This window comes from Battus philenor, unplaced genomic scaffold (assembly GCF_028537555.1).
Source record: "Battus philenor isolate CCGP_79_NKW_IND1 unplaced genomic scaffold, ilBatPhil1.0.hap1 SCAF_6, whole genome shotgun sequence".
Lineage (NCBI taxonomy): Eukaryota > Metazoa > Arthropoda > Insecta > Lepidoptera > Papilionidae > Battus > Battus philenor.
This window is the reverse complement of record NW_027181726.1, coordinates 8,714,651-8,735,213: the sequence shown is the minus strand read 5'-3', so window position 1 is coordinate 8,735,213 and position 20,563 is coordinate 8,714,651. Positions and strand designations below refer to the sequence as shown.

General features: G+C 31.4%; 1 protein-coding gene across 5 annotated transcripts; it reads right to left on the bottom strand.

Moving 5' to 3' along the window:
- Window positions 1–1,617: 1,617 nt before the first annotated feature.
- Window positions 1,618–20,133, bottom strand: mys (myospheroid). Of its 5 annotated transcripts, none has more exons than XM_068773283.1 (17): window positions 19,998–20,133; window positions 11,437–11,774; window positions 11,191–11,364; window positions 10,874–11,102; window positions 10,003–10,087; window positions 8,763–8,933; window positions 8,192–8,299; window positions 7,250–7,402; window positions 6,731–6,853; window positions 6,025–6,192; window positions 5,528–5,764; window positions 4,955–5,129; window positions 4,215–4,318; window positions 3,513–3,654; window positions 2,856–2,989; window positions 2,341–2,493; window positions 1,618–2,123 (listed from the first exon to the last, which is right to left on the bottom strand). In XM_068773283.1, the coding sequence occupies exons 2-17, from the start codon at window positions 11,729–11,731 to the stop codon at window positions 2,058–2,060; spliced, it is 2,517 nt and encodes an 838-aa protein (XP_068629384.1). In that variant the 5' UTR covers window positions 11,732–11,774; window positions 19,998–20,133; the 3' UTR covers window positions 1,618–2,057. The 5 variants fall into 5 exon arrangements, with proteins under 5 accessions (XP_068629384.1, XP_068629382.1, XP_068629386.1 ...); XM_068773281.1 differs by having other exon boundaries at window positions 20,002–20,133; XM_068773285.1 differs by having other exon boundaries at window positions 11,437–11,770; window positions 20,002–20,133.
- Window positions 20,134–20,563: the final 430 nt, after the last annotated feature.

The window sequence follows — 20,563 nt, the reverse complement described above, 5'->3', positions numbered from 1 at the left end:
TTGACATCGTAATAACGATACTGAGAAACCTGAATTCTGGACGAGGCAAACTTTTTTTTTAAATTAATTAAAAAAAAGTTTTAAAATTTCTACATCACTTTTTTCGGTTTTTACAATTTTTTTTTGTAAATGGGGTGAAATCCATATTTTAAACTAAAGAGAGATGGATAAGGGAATAAGGATAATATAAGTAAACTCACAGGGGAGGGTTGCCAATAAACACTAAACGTCGCCTTTTTAACTCCTTAATATTTCCAAACTGTGCTCAACAGTCTAACGGCTAATTTTACACTTTGGAAATAGAACGGCTAACTTTTAAATGTATTCATAATTACTGCTATTCATTTTTTTCTCAAAAGTGTAGTCTAGTGTTACCCAGGATATTTTGAATTAAGTTATATGTATAAAAATCCCTTTTACGGTTTTTGTACAATGTACCATATTGTTAGAAATTATCAAATTATGATATCAGGCTTAAAATAAAAAAAAAACCACCGTAAGCGTTAAAATTTTATTTATTATAATATAAGGCCACAATTGTAAATCCAAACTAATAAAAATAAAATTAATAAATAAACAATGGTCAAAGTCGATAAAACATTACATATATACGGTCAACGATTTGTTAAAACACTGAATTGGAACTTGTGTTTAATTTAATAAAGCGTCATAAAAGTTACATTATTTATTAAAATTAAGCTTATTTGATACACAGCTATGCCTAACCGTTCACATTACTTTCGATAAATAATAAAAAAACCTTATAAATCTATTAGTAATGGCACTAAATATTACTTTTACCCATATATATATTTATATTTTTTTGTACGGCGTTTATAAAGTTTCCTATTCTGAACTCCAATTCCACTATCTTCATAAAATAATTCTGTCCAGTGTCTAATTTGATTTACAAGTCCATCAAGAATAATTATAAATATTTTTTCGCACTCCAAATATTTATTACAAATATAATATTTGATTTGGCTGCCTGGGATTCGGAGTAAACATATTTTAAAAATATTTAGAATATGTATAAGGAAAAAGTTATAATTTAAAAAAATTTTAAAAACTTAGCAGTTATTACAATAAAATCAGTAAAATAAAAGACCATATTGTAACATACATTTAGTTTAAATTATTTAATTAGAATCAACTATTTTGATTCCATTTGCTGGTAGATCGTAATCGTCGGCAGAAAATGTAGCAGAACTTGTTTTATGTCCCCGTGTTGATCTATTGTGTTTGCCTCCAATAAAGACTTATTTAATGACTAGTTACTGCCCCTTTACTAATTTTTGTCATCATCTCAGCTGGTGTTACCTGATCTAACATTCCATGCCTTGGACAGTTTTATAAACAATTGTAATAATGTTCCATTTCATGTCATTTCAAAATAAAGTAAGTTTTAGTGGAATTGGAGGTATAATTAAGTAATTTCTAAATATATTGGCAGTGAATGAAGCTTGTTTTTTTTTGCTTTGTAATATATAGCCTGCATAAACTTTGCCTTACTTGATCAATGCTAGGTGTAACTAGTTATTATTTTACATGTTATTTTTAAGCAATTATGCTAAACAGGCTAAAATATCTATTATCCACCAGGCACTTTATATGTATTTCCATATTGTTGCATACGGATACACATCAGACCGAATACAACTGCACACCATTCCAACTATACACACACAAAACATACAACAATCACTCACACATAAGTACAAAATAGTACTGTAAATATTATGAGATTAAAACAGACCTTACTATGTTTACGCAATTGCTGAGATGATACATGTCAATTATTTAACATTCATTTGTATAAAATATCCCACAATGAATCAAGATGCTATAAATGGTATTATTTATACCAAAGGCACAATTTTAAGGCATATTTTAGTATACACAAAACATTTCTATAAACATGTACAAAATATACCCAATATGAATAAATACTGTATACTTTGATTCAATCCGTTCAAATGCTTCAAACCACTGACATAAATTGAATGGTGACATCTTCAGCGGAGAACTCCTTTTATGAAACTCTTTCTTGTAGATTTTTATTTTCCCGCATATGTGGGATTTTTGAAGGTTGATGTTGCTTGTTTGTAAATAGGATTCTCGCCCTGCCGATATATGAATATATTAATTATATGTAAATTCTCTCTTTATCAATATAATACAACAAAAATATACTTAAAGCAATTAAAAATAATCTAAATTGACAATTCCTTTTCTTTGGTAAATAAATTATTTAATCAATTTATTATTAATTTTGAACTAATATTAGGAGTAAATCATCACAAGGTGTCAAAAAACATAAATGAGTCCAATTTAACTTACCGTATCCCATTTGGCCATCATTCGTTCCTTCTCAAAACGCGCGAACTCTCGTCGATCGTGTATCGTGGTGACCATCTTCCACAGCATAAGTAATGCTAATCCCACAAGCACAATAGCGGCAATTACACCGAGCACAATTCCCAGAATGAAAACCTGCAATAAAATTACCACAATGCACATTACTTATACTACAATTTTCAATCTGACTATTATAAAAACAAGGAAGGGCTCTCTGGGAGGTTAATGTTCAAGCGGTGGAAACATTACAATAAAAATGTATTTTTATTGTAATGTTTCTCTTGCATTTGAATGCCGTAAATAATTAATGTCTGCAGGTCTAGCCACGCCCCATAAGCGAACAAATCATTCCACTTTAGAAAAGCCAGATTACAGTGACCAGTTGAATGCATATTTTACATACCATGATACTAACTGTATGCTGTATTTCAAAAATCCTAAATGAATAAATATATTAATCTATAATTTTTCTTTTTAAAAAAATAAACAAAACTTACCTTTTTCGGACAAACATTTTCTTTTTGCGCTCGTATATGCAGATGCTCGGTCTCGTTGTATGAATATACGTAAACATACAGACAGTCGTCGTCGTCGTAGAAGTTACACAAATGCTCGTTTAGTGTTTCGTTGGCTGGTAACATTACAATTGAAATATGATAAAGTGTATGTTATTTAGAGATCATTTAATGTGTTCAACTATTTATACTCTTTTAAAGACATTTAACTTGTTTTTGCAGGCAGTAATCACACGTAAATTTTTGCTTATGAGATTAGTACTAAATATTAAACAATTACTAAACATGATTAGAGCCAACAGACCGATACATGTTCAAAATAAAGATTCGTGACCTATTTGTGGATGAATTCGTCATAACGAATTGTATGTAGAATGTATAGAGCTATAGCTTTTATATATATATATATATATATATATATATATATATATATATATATATATACACACACACACTACTATTTACCATGTACATACATGTAAAATGTGCTTATATAACTTGTATAACATTCAGATACATTCCTACTAACAATCTCTATATCACCTTGGGTTGAATGGTAGAGAATGACTAACGGCATTTAGTCCACCATTGCACAAATTGTAAAAAATGTAATTAAATCAATAATCAAGCTAATTATACCTTCAATTTTGCCCTCTTCTATAACAGGTTGCAAGTCACATTTTCCGCATTCCTTTGGTTCATCGGGGTTGTAAAGTCTACCACGTTTATGAACTTGACAAAGAACACACTCTTGGAAGTCTAAACACTTTCCGGGTAACGCCTGTAAAAGAATAGTTATTAAACTATTTTAAAGCAACTCTCATTATGTTATGGTTCTTTTCAGCCTAGTTTAATTGAATACTAAGAATAATAAATCTTTCAGTTTCTTGATATGTACATATTGAAAATATGAACATTATCTAAAATTACTAATTATATCTTGCTTATTAACCAATCAGTAAGAATTCGAAACACATGATTTCGATTTTTAAAAACTATAGTTAGATTATAAGATATATATATATATATATATCTTTAATTGCGTCAACTTAGATAATTTTAGTAAATAAGGTGTGACTGTTTGATTTTGGTGACTAAAATATCACCATTGTATATTAGCGACACACGTCAATTAAGCTGCTAAAATATGTTAATTATTTTTTGCCTTAATTTTGCAATATTTTTATTTCATAATAGTTCAAATATCTTTAGTTGTTCTCTTTTGTTATAGTTTTGTATGTATTATTGTGTCTTTGGTATTGAGGTGTGAAATAAATAAAAAGTAAACTTGATATAGATAAATAACATTAACTTTATCAAAAATAAGAGAAAAGTACTAACCGGACTCTTCTCGCAATATATACCCGAGTAGTGACGGTCGCCGTCTACATCACAGACACATTGACCACATACGCATTTTCCATGACCACTACAGATTTTACCATCTGAAAAAAAATATTTAACTTTTAAGTTGCTGACCAACAAACAGCTTACGTCATGTGATGAATAATGTAAACCGGATGCTGTATATTGTAATCGGCACCATTATATCTCAAAAACATCCGAATTTGTTTTTAGTTTTAGACTCTAAGGCTTTGTATAATTTAAAATAACTTTCCGATTAGTCGGGCGCAACCAAAATATCGTATGTCAAATAATAAGTAATTGAGGACATGTGCTCAATTTTCTGAATTTGAGTGCGTTCAGAAAAATAAGCACTTGTTAGTGTTTCTAATTTTTTAATCATTCATTATTTTTAAAAGTAGAAAAAATTGGGATTTAGTTTAATTATTTAATTTTAACTATAAAAGATTCTGTCCTTTTTTTCAAATGAAACGTATCGGTAAAGACTGCAATATGAGATCAGAATTATAAAGTCAAGTAATAAACAAATATTATTGAATTCTTAGCAAAACAGTTTTGTACAAAAAGAATGCTTAAACTAGCATTTGGTTTACAACTGGTGACATTTGCGCCAGGCTTATGGAAAAGTACCAATATTATTATTTAAGAGTATGATTAAAAAGTTTGTCAGGGCTGTTGAACGCTGAAATAAACTTTAACAAATAGTATATCCGTACTAGGTGCGCGGCAAGGTGACTCGTCCTTTAGACACTGGCAGGCGGGCCCCGTGTATTCGGGCTTGCAGCTGCATTTACCGCATACGCACTCTCCGTGATCTTTCCCAGAGCACAGTTCACCCTTGTTCATGTCGCAAGTGAAGTTGTCGCATTCGCAGAAAGGTCCCGATATCACCTAGTATAAAGAAAAAAACAAAATAATATTTGTTGCTAATCTTTCTTCATAATCACTCATCTGGAGGTAGGGCTTACAATACCGGAATTCCGGGATCTCTAATACCAGAATCCCGGACGTTTCTTATACATTATTGAAAACCGGTACTTATGTAAAAATACCGGTATTTCGGTTTTACATTAGAAAATTTAATCCTCGTTTGATGATGAAATGATTAATTATTTATGTTTTTAAGAGAATACTTTAATAAACAAAACGCAAGTTATTAATATTATTTCATAAACACTTTCAATTTAATTATATTTCTATTACTAATATATACCGGTGTATAAAATTTGTAATATAGTACTATCGTAAGGATTGAGTGGGAGTTGTAGCACTTTACTTGAAATATTTACCTTTAGTGGGTCGTCGAGCTTGTTGCACTCGCAGACGCCGCAGTTGCAGGTGCCGCGGCTCGAGCAGAGTGGGCCAGTGGATGCGTTGCCAGGCCTGCAGCCGCGCTCCTGTTCCAGCGAAGCACCGCCGTGAGCGGAACACTCGCAGCCCTTTCCGAAACGGCCGGGGTTGCACAGACACACGCCGCACGCGGAGATACCGTGCCCGCTGCAAACCAGCGAGCTGTCGCTGTATGCCTGCCATCGTGCAACATTGTTTTAAAAATAAACACTACAAACAACTTAATATAAATGCATCATTGTTCCTGTCACTATGTATCAGTAATTCTTCTAGCAAAACATTCTTCAGATAGAATGTGACAAACATTTGGTCACAATTTATTGATGTAAACGCCAACAAAAAGATTCTACAACTAATAAAATATGTTTACTAAACTTGCTACATCATAAATAACCACAATAATAGATTCAACTTTATTTAATTAAAATAAACTTACATGATGTCCAGGATGCTCACAAGGACAATCGCATATCATTTCCAATTCTACCGTAATGTTCTCGGACACACCGACGGGATAAATTGTAAATTTTTCTTTCCACTTGCTAGGATCTTTAGGACACTCTTTCAAGGTTATCTCTGCTGTGAACTCCACTACGTCACCTACCTAGAAATAAAATAATACTCAAATTTAATTAAATTTTACAATAATTATCAGTCAACATCAGTTTAATCACTTATTTCTATCTATAATAACTTATTCATGGAGAAATGTAATTAACCTTAATTTATAAGACCACTCTTCTAGACTATATATAAGGAGAAGACTACAGTAAAAAAAGGATGGAATGTATCTACTAATATTTACAAAATTAAAAAAAACACTACTACATATACCAATTACATAAATAAATAAAAATATCTAAATTTAATAGCACTAAAAAAAATAAAAGAATTAGCCAAGTCACATTATCTGATTACCTACCATAGTGTTTGAGAGTAAGAGTTGGTATTATTATAAAATTAATCTTCATATACAAACCTATATAAAACTACAGAAACATCGTCGACTAATATTATACATAATAATTATTGATACAGTGAGTCTTAATAGTTTCGCAAAGAGATATAATTATTCAAAACACAATTTTCCTTATCTCTCTACTTGAAACAAAAAACATTTTTTTTTTTTGATTAGTACCAACCTTCAAGCCGTCACACTTATTTGTTTGCATGATGTTATCCTTCTTGCCAAGGCAGGATGAGTAATAAACCAGCTGCACAGCATCGCTAGACGTGTGCTTCATTTCTACAGTCGACGTTATTTTCTGTAAATAGAATATTTTTAACATTAAATAGTATCAACAACAAATATGTTGGAAGTGTGTAGTTTCGGACGACGCCGACAGATGGCGCTATTAATTTTCACGAACCATAACACAACTTAATTATTACATCTGAAATTCTATTACATTTAAATAAAATTTAATTCATTATAAAAACACTATGTAAAGTTAAAGTAAGAGTTCTCTCTAAAACCCACATTCACTGTTACACGAGGTATTTTTCTATATATGATTATTGATATCTCAATGAGTTAGAATTCCGTAAAATTCGAAATCGCTTGGGAAGATGCTTTATGGAAATAATAGGACAGGGGAGACTTTAATATAGGCATAAAATAACCTAAAACTATAGCTATATTAAGCGTTGACTGTACTAACATTGTATTGTTCCCGCACGAGATCCACCACATTGTCGGAATCATCACTGAGAATGCCGCTACTAGATCCCTGAATGTGTTCGCTGAGTTGTTCATAGACGCTGATTTGTTCAGCGGTAACGGCGAAAATCACGTTGATTGCATGCTCCTTTACCTGCAAGAAAAAAAAAAAACCTTTTCAACACGTATTTATAAATGAACTGGTACCTATTATATATAATCGTATGTCGCATGTCCACAGATTTGGTTAACAAACATGTCGCGCGACGAACAACGGATCTAAAACCCTTTCTATGGAAATCATTAATACTGGTTATGTTTGGTTTGTTTTTTATTACTGTTATTAGTAAATAATGAAAAAAATATTTATAAGCTGCATTTATATTGAAAAAGTAAGTAAGTAAATTTTAAAAAGTCCTGAAAATGTCACTTTGGTTTGATATCTGCTATAATGTCAGAGTACCATATACTTGTACAAAGGTGATATCAATTTCTGTATGCATATCAGGTTTCTGAACACCACCGTGCAACTTCCATAATTTTTAGATGAAGTTAAAAAGTCGATTACATTAATAATTTAGTCCAAAGGTGGCCAACCTGCTGCTCGCGAACCACATGCGGCTCTTTGAACTATTGTTTTTGGCTCCAATGGATTGTCGAATTATTTCAATATTTCAATTTGTATTAGAAATCGAAACAAAGTTCTAGTCTGAATAATTTAAGTCTACCATAAAATTATTCAAGTCTCGATTCAAATTGGAATAATGGCGCCGAATACCAAAGAACTTGGCCTTCCCTCGTATAGTCGATCACGTTATAGTATTACGTGAATAGTGCAATTAAAATTAAATTTCGGTGTATTGAAACAGTATTAAATTTAAGGGCGAATAAAAATTCGTGTTAAGTGATTTGAAACGTAACGTTATAATGAATACTTATATACCTTTAGGTTGATTTGAGAAATACTGGGATAATCTTGTATCGTTGAATGAGTGTACGAATTGTTCTCCATATGACATTCACCATCGTTGGGTTGCACTATGCCGCCGAGCTGCAAACCAAAAATTCAAAATTAGAATCTGTAACTAATAAATTTTTGAAAGTGCTTAGCAATTAGTCCTTTAGATGTCAGCAAATACAAAAACCAATATATCACAATAATTAAAAATATAAATAAACTAAATAGTAGCCATGCTCCGATCTGTCAGTCACAAGTGATAAATCTATTCAGTGAGAATAACCTACAACAAACTGAAACTGTATATAACTAAAACAAATCATCGCTTAAATTATTTCCATTATGTAATTAATTTTGGTAAGTGTTAGTTATAACTGTGTATTTATAACTACCCTGTTAAATATGGCAGGAAAAAAGGAACATAACGCCGCTTCATTTTCGTAAAAAGTTTTCAACACAGAAGTTTTCTGAATATAAAATACTGAATATTTCACAAAAGTTTTTCAGGGTTATCACCAAGATTCATAAACATAAAATATATATTTTAGTCCATTACCTTCCCGTCGCCGGCGTAATGGAAGCCCGCGTCAGTCGAGAACACAAGTAAACGGCGAGCTTTCTCGCGCCATCCGATTTCCCGCTGACACACAATAGCCTGCATTATGGCGTCGAAGCCGCCTTCCGGGGCGTCTAAATTGCCAGACACGTCTGCGTTCGCCACGGCTTTCTGTCGCAACATAATTGGAAAAATAAATTATAAATTTGTATAAAGATGCTCATATCTTAGCAGGCGAGCATTACGTGTTATTTAAGTGTAAACACTCATTTATAAAGAGCATATCATATTGCCATACCATAATTAAAACATTATATTTGAAACGCAAAAACTTGTATCTTTTTCCTCTTTTCAGACGATGGACATCCCACAGCAATATATGGGCCAAAGATCGTCATGACGTCCGGTCTTGTGCCGCTCGCATCCAGTGACTTCCCGCGACCTTAACTATCTATTATGTCAACGACGCACCTAGCGGCGGGGGGGGGGGGCTATCCGCGCCGCGTCGACCGGCTCGTGGTCGCCACTAGAAGACCTTTCAGTCCAAATACCCTCAAAAGCACAAGCGATGTGCCCGACCCACTGCCTCTACAGACCAGTACTTCCATGAGTTACATCACTGACATTGGTTCTTTCTGCGGATTTCTCCATTTCCGATTCGATCTCGCAGCGAAACTCTGACCATTGCTATCAGGAAGACCTTGAATCTTTTAGTAGAGCCCACCGGCAACACACGCACGTCTAAGACTTTCGTCTTCGGATATTTTGAACGGAGAGATATTTTGGGACTTTGTTTCGACAAGTGATTTCTTTCTTTTACAACAAAAATCTCAAAACTTGTATACGCAAATATTTTAAAATCACGGTCATGAGTTCATTATTTTATATAAAAATTCTTAATATACCAGTCAACTATCTTTTAGTCTAATCTCATATATGGTAAATTAACTATTCTAAGCGTAGTAGTACACCAAAAAAAATCCCCTAAAAACTATTTACAAATATAAGACTGCAAAATTTTTTAAATAATGTATAGAAATTATTATTATAGTTCTGTTTTCAATGTCTTATACTGTGGAAAAAGAATTATTAATGTAAATCGTATCATTCAAAGGTGTTATAACTTTTATCTTCAATCATGTTACAGACTATTTGTCAATATATCCTTGAATAAAGAGAAGATGAAACAAACCTCATTGCACTCGTTTAAAAATAAGGTATATAAGATATAATAACTCACGTCAAAGAAGTCTGTATCGTTACTCAACGACATCTGATTCTTATAACCATAGGGCGCCGCACAATCGCTGCATGGAGATATCAAGCTGAAAGTGATAGTCAAAAATAGAAACCAATTCAAACAACTTTCAATTAAAATAATTAACCTCATTTTAATTACTAATTAATGTAATAAAACAATCTATATATCTATAAATAAATTTCTTTTTAAATTCGATCACAAGTCCTAACCAGTGATATAATTAAATTTCGTAAACAGCTTTTAATATAACACTAAAATACTAATGGCCTCATTATAATTCTTTACTCGATTTTGTATTTATTTTCCTCAAGTCTCGAGGATAAAAGTAAATACAAAATGTGAGACACAGTATAGTTTATCAGTAATTATAATTAAAGAGAATTTATAAAAAAAATATGCTTTTTCTATTAGTTACAACTCGAGAAACCGATAAAATTACGTTTATTTTAATAAAAACAACATTAAAATCAAGTTGCTATTAACATTGGTTGACAATTTTAAGCAATTTATCTGCAAGGAAACCCGTAGAAATAGACCAGGTATTTTTTTATTTGAAATTAGTTACGTTACCGCAACTGGTTAGTTATAAGTTATCAGAATCTATTGTTTCTTTATAAATGTAAAATAGTGTACAACATGTGTCTTTATAATCAAGTATCATAATCTGAATTGTTGACAGTTATTGTAATATTACTTTTTATTATTGTACTCCTATAATACAAAGTTTGTTAAAAAAATAGAACATGTCAGTCTTAGGATCATTAAGAAACAGTTGACGTCTACAAATGACAGTCTAGCTTAAAAGACATCACAGTGAAGGCCACAACGTATGTAAAACAATTTTACTCACTTTTTAGGTACAGTAGATACATAAGGCATGACCAGCTTATCGACAAATGATCCAAAACCGATTCTGAAATTGGATGTTATATTCCTCATTGTACTCGAAAGTAAACTGCCGAGCGAACTCAGCTTGTCCTTGTCATTCTTCATTGATCTACTGAGGTCCATAAGATAATACAGATCTACAGGATAGTCCTGAGCTTGGGCGTATGAAAAGGTCATCTTCTGCATCTGGTCTTTAAAAAAAATTCCATTAGGCATTCGATTTATATTATATTCATTTTAATAATGAAATATTTAAATTCTTCTTTATAATTCACTCACTCATTCTCAACTGCATTTTAACGTGTTGTGGTTTAATTTGCACCAAGTTCTCGCCTCCGCTCGCCATGTAACCGCTGCCGCCTTTAACGCTAGAACTGCTGCTACCACTGCTGCTACTACTAAAAGATTCCTCATAAAATGAAGATTCCATACCCGCACCCATCCGGCCTCTCGCTGTAAAATAATAAACTTATGCAAAACGAAGCTTAAACAATTTTCTACATTAAAAACAATGTGTAGCTTTACCTCTAGTTAATTCCTTATTAAATCTGGGATCAATGGTGCGTTGGTTATCAGGATTAAATATATAAGCTTCATCACAACCGGCGGTGCCCCCTTCCATCGCGGGGTTAAAGCACCGCGGCCCATTGAACTCGGGCGCGAAACACCAGGCACAGCTGGCAGTTCGGATGCAGTCACTGCACGTGATCTTGCTGGAGCATGGGTTTTGAGCGAGCAGTTGTTCCGCACGTTGCGCCCAACATGTGGCCAACAAGCCCGCCCACAAGCAAAATACGAGACTAGATCGTTGTGCAATCATTTTGTTGCGTTTCGTTTCGTTTTCTATTAAGATTCAGATCTATCTGTAACAATGATATAAATATGATATTTGTAAAGTACTATCTTTCTAATATTAAAAAATATACACATACTGTATATATGATAATAGTGTAAAAAATTGTGAGATGTCCGTTCATAATAATACAATATTTCCGGTGCTAAGTGCTAATAAATAAATTTTAATAGACTATACTACGCATCCATTACATAAACTATGTATTGTATTACGCTCATTATTTACGCTCATTTTGAAGATAAAAGATAGTAGGTTTCTCTAGATAAATAATTCATATAGCAAATATAATACACAGTCTAAGATCCCGATGGCAAACAGGAAAAGTATTGTCCTGTTCGTTAATTTTATTTATTTCGGCGCTCTTTATACTGAAAGCACTATGCATAATTATTAGAATAAACGGACTATAAAATATTTTGTAAAAATATTACCAGAACTATAGCTTTTGGCTTGAATGGTTTACTTTTACAGGAATAAACGTCTTTCTTTGTACCACCGCGGAGCCTATTTCTGCTCACAAGGAATATGACAGCATTTAAACTATAATTCACGTTTTGAATAAAATCGCCATTCAAAGGATGCTATCAAGGCCCTTGATAACATAAACTAAACCTGTTTATAGAGAGCTACCTACATTTTCTTGGTCTAGAATACACTTTCAACAACGCTATCAACTTTCCCATAAAATAATAGAAATTAATTACGAAATTGTAATATATATATATATATATATATATATATATATATATATATATGTGTGTGTGTGTGTGTATGTATATATATGTATGTATATATATATATATATCCCTAAGAAAAATGCCTTAAAATAATACACATAATTTGCAAGAATTGTTAATGTTCATACAATAAACGAAAGTTTTTACGCGAGAAACGAGTATTTGCAGGTTATATCGGTTTCGTCATATAAAAATGTACTGACCGATATTGTCATATATTTGTTCGGTGTCTTATAATTTGATATTAATACTAAACTATTTGGTATAACTGTTTAATATCCAAAATCCATGACATTTATCATAGTGCCTTTATAGATGTTTACATTCAAAATCTATTTTTCCTTTTATCTATCATACATAAACATTAACAATCGATGACCTCAGATGTTGACTCAGTTAATTGTCGTATGAAATAATCAATGACTGTTTACGTATAAGTACCGTAATAACTAAAATATTTTTAAAAATTCTTATTATCCATGTAATTGTCAATACGTTTTTGTAAATTCATTATATCCACATTACCCATGTTCCCAGGAAGTACAGTGGTATATGAAATATAAATAGCGGAAGCAAAAACCAATTTTGTATACTCAAGAATCTTCATAGAGTAAGGAAATCTTTCTATGGGTAATATGCCATGAGATACTACATTGTAAATGACTTCACAGGAGATATCTCACCTTGGGAAATATGTGATCTCCAGTTTATTTAGGTCTGGAATTTACTATCAATAACACATGTAATCTATCCTATTTTGAAAAATTTTTGAATTTGGATTTGATAAACTCTTCATAATAATCATTCATGCCTATTTAATCTGTTACTGCTTATATTTTATACAAGGCGATGAACAAAGAGCCACGCGGAGATACATGATCACGACCGCCCACGAACATTCACATCAAGAGAAACAAGAGTTGCATTTGCGTAACTTACTTTATCTGTATGAATGTTGCGCGACTAATCGTTGATCAAATTTAAGGTATCAGATTTATCAGTACGTAAATATTATCAGAGTACGTAAAAAAGTATTATAAAAAACGTATATTTGTAAGAAAAAACACGCATTGACGAGAAAGGGCGTCTCCCACGCCGCGCATTTGAGATCTCTAGGGTTACAACCATTGTGAAATACTAATAATTCAACGTGAATTCAACTATTTACAACAAACATCCCTAAAACCTTGAGAACATAACTTTTACACAACTAGACATATCTTGTGTGTGGTTTCCGGCTGTCTTTATTACATGTCGTAAAAGGCGACTAACAGGAGAATAATTTCCACCGTGCCGCCTGTCCCAAGCCTTGATCTAAAAGGATGATCATTGGTCAGGAAAAGTCTAGTTCAGGCCGTAAAAACTTCAACGTCAATCATAGACGATCAAGACAAGACAAATTCGTCGCTAATTGAAGTAAGAAGCCCCTAAAGGAACCCAGAAACCGAAATTGTCTTAAAAGTCTGAAAGTGGAAGGACGCCGGTACCCGCCATCATCATCATCCGTGGAGGTGGCCACGATCCGCGAGAAGGATACTTAATAATTTAGTATTATATTTTAATATGTTTCATTATAAAACGAAACAAATTTTTGTTTTATAACCCGTCTATAAGTTTTCCTATCTCATTTTAAGCCCCCTTAAGTAATATAGAACGCTAAATAAACAATAGTGGCATTTATAATTAAACTTTAGCGCAGGAAAACGTTTAGTAAAGGTTCACTGAAAAATAAAAAGTAAAATGTTTTTCGAACAACCCTGGACAATGTAACAGAACTATGATAACCTGCTTTCAATTTAAACATAAGGCGAAACGTGGGCGATCTACATTCAGCAACAAATAAATATTATGTGTACACATTTTTATTTTTTATGCTGATATTACTTAATAGTTGCCTTTGTTAAAAACGTATCAATTTTGGTCTATTTACACTGCTTTGAACTACATATAAGTTTACTTTAGTTTTAGTTAGCAACTCAGCATTTAAACTGAGCTCGGTGAAGCACCAATCAAACATATGTATAACTCCGTTCCAAGGGTAGCGTGGGCAGAATTGAAACTGTGCTAAGAAAACTGACAAAGATAAGGTGGTAAAAGTATTTGTTAATTGAATTAAATACATGTAATACATGGCATTACATTTATTTCCTTTCCGAGTTTCATTAATTAACCCTATATATATATATATATTTAATGTAATGCTTCTGTGATATATATATATATATATATATATATATATATATATATATATCACAGAAGCATTACATTAAATATTCTACTTTCTGCAAGTTGTTTATCATAAAATATGTTGTTAATTTAAGAAATAATAACACGAACAAATATTAATAATTTATTTGATTGAATATTATTTCATTAAATATGAAAATAAAAGGATTTATAGCATTGTATTACCCATTATTTACAATAAAGCCTTTAATTCAAAGATGCAATTGTACAAATATACTTGTATTATTTTAGACAATTTAATTAAAATAGCATTATTGTCTCGTAATATACCAAATGACGATTATATTAAACATAAAAAGTTATTATTAATTTGAAAATGCTCAAAGGTTACATCTTTGTTAATCATAATAACCAATTACTACATGTATACGATATTAATTTCAATTTTCTAATATAAACTACTACGACAAAGTATTGAATTAGGTAAATCATAATGTAATTTAATGACCTCTAATGTCACTAATTTTTAAAGATTTTTTATGTATGTGCTATTAATATAATTGTTTAATGTACTCACGTAAAATTCGACATTTAATCAGCACTTGGTTAACACACTTTATACTTTGTCACTATATGCAAGTAATAAAATTATTAAGGTTTAAGCCTCTTATCACTTTGAGTCACTTTTCTTGGAGAACAACCACAAATATTGAAAAGTTTATCGTTACTAACTCATTACTTACATGATCGTTTAGTCCACAGACAATTAAATTATATTTAAATGTTTCGTCGAACAATTATAAAGTGCGTAAACGTCATTTGTATATAACTCCAAAAGATAATAACAATACGCGCATTTATTTGAAATTATAATTATTAAATATTAATAAATATAATACTTAAATTTACGTGCGTCAAAAAAAAAATCAATATAAATTCGAAATCGGAACGCGAGCTCGCACGACCTGCCCGCTCCGGATACAAGCGTGACTAATTGTTCAGAAAATAACTTGGTCAGCGAGTGATACAGAGAACGCCGTCACCGTTCTTCTTAGAACCAATATACAGTCAATATTACATTAAAACCGAGCTTTATTTACAGACAAAAATCATTCACATAAAATCTTATAAAATAATAAGTAAATTAGAGTAGAACAAAATGACAATAATTTCTTGTAATACATGCAATGTTTGAAATATATTGGAATGCATTAAAATTTAAAACTTGTAAGTTTAATTACACTTTCATACAATTTACGTATGCTTTTACGCGAGAAACGAGTTTTAGTAGGTCATACGAGTTACGTCATATACAAACGTACTGACCAATATAGTCATGACACAAGATGTCATGGACACCTTTGCCGTATTCTTTGATTCACAGTTTTATTTAACCAAAGTCAAAACAATTAAGTAGCAACATTCATGACGCACATCAGCCTATCCTCATTAGCGATGTGACAATGCGAATAATATAGGCAACCTTAGTAAAACAATAAGTTCATACGACAAATCGAAAAAGGTATTGCATGTTATTTTGAAATTTGCAAGCATGAACTTCGCTTTTTACACGTTTAAAAAATAAAATTCAGCTTTTTGATATTGAAAATTTTGTTTATTTCATTATTATAATAATTATTTTAGCAGCAGGACGTACACTGCTGTACACAGTTCTCTCCAGCGTCTTCTACTAGGGCTTTCTACGACATTTTTTGGGACCTCGTGTACATTCCCCCGTCTTAGTCTCAGGTACGCAAGGACAATGTGTTCTGAATAAATTTTTTACTGACTTTTTTTATTTTCATCTTCATCTTTTATACTTCATATTATTTTTTAAATATCTTTCTTTTATTCGTCGCGTTCTCTTCCATTCCTTTTCATACTTTATTTTCCTTTCTTACGTCACTAGTACTACTTTTACATTTTATTCTCCGTTTTATTTTATTCGTTTACTTTTGTTATATTTTTCTTTTTGCTTTGTTAAATTCTACATCACATACTATCAAAGTTTGTTTTCTCATTCAAGCTTACCCGACTAGGATTTGCTACTTTTAATTACCTTACTAATTATCTTTTCATGATTTTGCAAGAATTACCTCCAAAGTAAGCTATCCTATACCTATATAGGAATTCTATAAGTATAGCTTGCCCACTGCACTTCGACTTGCAAAACCGCGGCGCAATGATGGTTGGTTACTTTGGTAGTCTTAGTCGTCATTCACCATCGTTCATTCTCGTAGAAAAATCCCGAGCATAACCTAGATTATCTAATAGATTCCTACTCAAAGAAATTTTACTTGACTACTTGGAGAATATGTAACAATGACGTTTACTCAGTTTAGACAGATTATCCCAAAAATTATCAATGGAAATTTATGTTAACTTAATTTTTGAGTTCAATGTTAATGTCTATTCCAAATTCAGTGAAAAGTCGCGTGTCGTTGATTAAATTTACAGATTGAATCCGCCGTTGATACTGATTGCACCTAGACATTTGACCTAAATAATTTTTAGTAATAACGAATTGTAGAAATGCTAGAATTTACGAATCTAAAACTAAAAATACCTATCTCAAACGAACGTTTATATTTGCGAACGATAACTTTGAATGTCCACAGACCAGATTTTGATGACCATAACAGCACCGTATTTTTCATTAAACTATAAAACTGCATCCCTACGAAATTTATAAAAGTCCAGGATGCTAGACAAACTTAACTACGGCCTACGGAACGTAGATTTTTGGATGGAACACATTTTCATATTCATAAGTATATAAAAATAATTGCCATTAATATAAAAAATTCTAAATGATCAGATCTAAAACTTCCTTTGCATGAAAGATAAAAATGCAACACCCCCGTTGTTGTGGCCAATGCTTTGTGAGGTCAGGAGCTTTTCACGAAGGCGGTCGCTGGTCCAAAAGTCAAATGCGAGGCATCGTGAAAACTATGTACATGATAGACAAAAAGAAAAATTGGTATAGGTCGATCTAATTGTTTTGTAAAAGCCGATTTTTTTGCTTTTGTTGAATCCGTGTCAATACTACAGGATCGGGATACAAGATTATTCGGCTAATGCCGCGTTTATAGAACACAAGTACTACACAGACCCGTCCCATGATAATTTGCATAGCGAGTGTTGTTCCTGAGACTCTTGTTTCTGTACTTTTTTCTTTTTTAGTCTTATCGACATTGTGTTTTAGGATTCCAAGCCAGAGTAGCAATTAAAGTACGGGCTGCGCCCCTCGATTAATTACATTTACAAACTTAACAAATCAAGAAACTTGCTTTTTAGATTGTATTCCCGACAAATGACACAGATATTGACTATCGCATTCAAGTTATTTGTTCGATCGTATAATAATAATAAGAGACGAAAGTATGATATGAAACAATATAAATTTACTGTAACTTAATCGTAAATGAAACCGTTCGAAAGGGAAGTAGCGCAAACCGTTGAGCAGAGCGACAAGAAATAGAAAAAGCTATTGGATTTATGGTCATGCTAACAGAATCTCAGCTAACCTGCCCGCAAGCTTCCATATATCGACGATAACGGACGAGGATGAACCTTACGGGTCAACGTCCTCACCCAACCGCACCCAGCCGCTTTGGCGGGAGCGACGCCTCAGTACATCTAAAAGTCTGTACTTTACTGTAATCTATATTGTAAAATTAAGATAAATCTTATTTATTTCTATTCTAGATGACTTACGTAATTCTGATCAGAACCTACTTAAGAAAAATTTCAAAAACAAAAACATTTCGTCTAAAATTCCTTCACAATTTTTCGAAATTTCATGACAATAAACACACCTGGTGGAAATAAGTTGCACAAAAAGTTCAAAAAGTTTTTTTTTTTTAGCTCACTACTTATAAATAAAATATTATAATTTATATATGGTTTGACGGCATTTAGTGAATAGGATGTTGAACACTTTACAGAGATTTTAAACAAAAAAGGAAAAAAATTAGAAATATTTTATCTTGTTATACTTCAATAACCTTTATAAGTTAATTTAAATAAAATTTTTGATTGTTATTAAAATTTTTATCATTTTAATACTTCTGCATAAAGTCGTTAATAACAATTTGAACATTTTTATTTATTATTAGCATTTAAAAACAGAAGATCAGAAGCTAATTGTAATAAGCTATTACATTGCATCTTAGAAATTTTTTCAATGTGATAAATTAAATAATCTAAAAATCCAAGCTTAATTATTGTAAACAGGTTTAAGCTAAGGAATATCAGACTTTACTATACATCAAGCAAAGTCTCAAACCAAGGTCCCCTCACAGTGCATCACTCCTACCCAATTCATGGACCCTTTGAGGTTGATGGGCCTCGAATTTGGTATAAAGTACAAAAAGAATCCAACCCTAAGCTACAGAAGAAGTTTTCAAGCATGGTGTAAGAGATGTAGTCTGAGATGCTGTTACCAACAGGCAAACAGCATTTGTCAATGAAAAAAGGTTTATTGGCTGATAAGGGTTTTTAAATCTTTTTTCACATTTGTAGTATCACAAATTGCCAATAGAATAAAAACATTATAGTTTTGTTAATAATATTTTGAATCACCAATATAACTATCACATTTGCTAATTCTAGTTTAATGTTTGACTTATTTACATATAGAAAATTTTATATTGAATAAAATCTTGTTTTATTATCATACCTAATTTAATTTTTATCATAAATATTTTGGGTCATTAACAAAATTCTGAAGATAAATAATCATTTTTATATTAATATTCAGAAATATTTCTAATATATGAATTTATTTGTTTCAATACATAAAAGACAAATATTACCCTAAGCATTTGCTTGGATGTTCATATCTATTTGAAATTCCTTCTCATACCGTATTACGAAAGGAAAATGAAAACACAGTTTAAACAACTAATATCTAAATGTGTTAGTGTTGTGTACGCTGAACACTAGATTTATTTATAGATCAAGGTGTGTAGTTATCATCTTAAACCGAGGATTTTATACAACTTTCCTGTACAAATGTTCCTCAAATCAAAGGCTATCAAAACGAAGTGTTATTGTAAAAGGAAATTTCAGAACATGCTAAAAAAATAAAATATGGCAAATCTTCATATCCAGCAGTTCTTCGTTCATATATTATTTAAAAAATCGTCATGATAATAAAACGTAAAAATCTTTAGCAGCAGCAACATTCTAAGAAACTCCATTTTTAAGCTTTTCATTATTAATAATTATACTCTGACATATATTATTTCGTAATCACATTTCAAATATACCATAGTATAAAATGAAAAAGCATGTGAACGTACTTACCAACGCAGTTATTATTATATTATTCTAGAAAACACAGAAATTTTAATTGCCATTTCAATTTCATCTAAGCAAAAATAGTCATAAAACTAAGTCAATAAATTACTCATTCAACCTAAAACAATGCACTCACAATCATACACACCCAAAGAGTATAAATACTACCACAGATAACACCCTGTTTCACACACAACATAAAACTATCGGACCACATTAAATAACGATAATGTTTAATATTAAACATTTATTATTATGGAAATAACTTAAGTTAAAGATTTGAAAGTGTATGCTTACAATACTTTACAGTTATAAAACCTTCACGATTCTATAAAATATACTGTTCCTTTTACTAACAAAAATTAAAAAGACATAATTGTCATAAACATAAAGATATTACATTACAAAAATATTGATATTTACAATTAAATAAACATCTTTTCTTGAGAACCACTCGTAAATCCGGATCAGTTGAAAAGAAATGGTACGAAACTTTTAATTTATTATTATTATTATATAATTCCTCACGGATTTGTTATTCATATGGAGCCTAAACATACAGTTTATT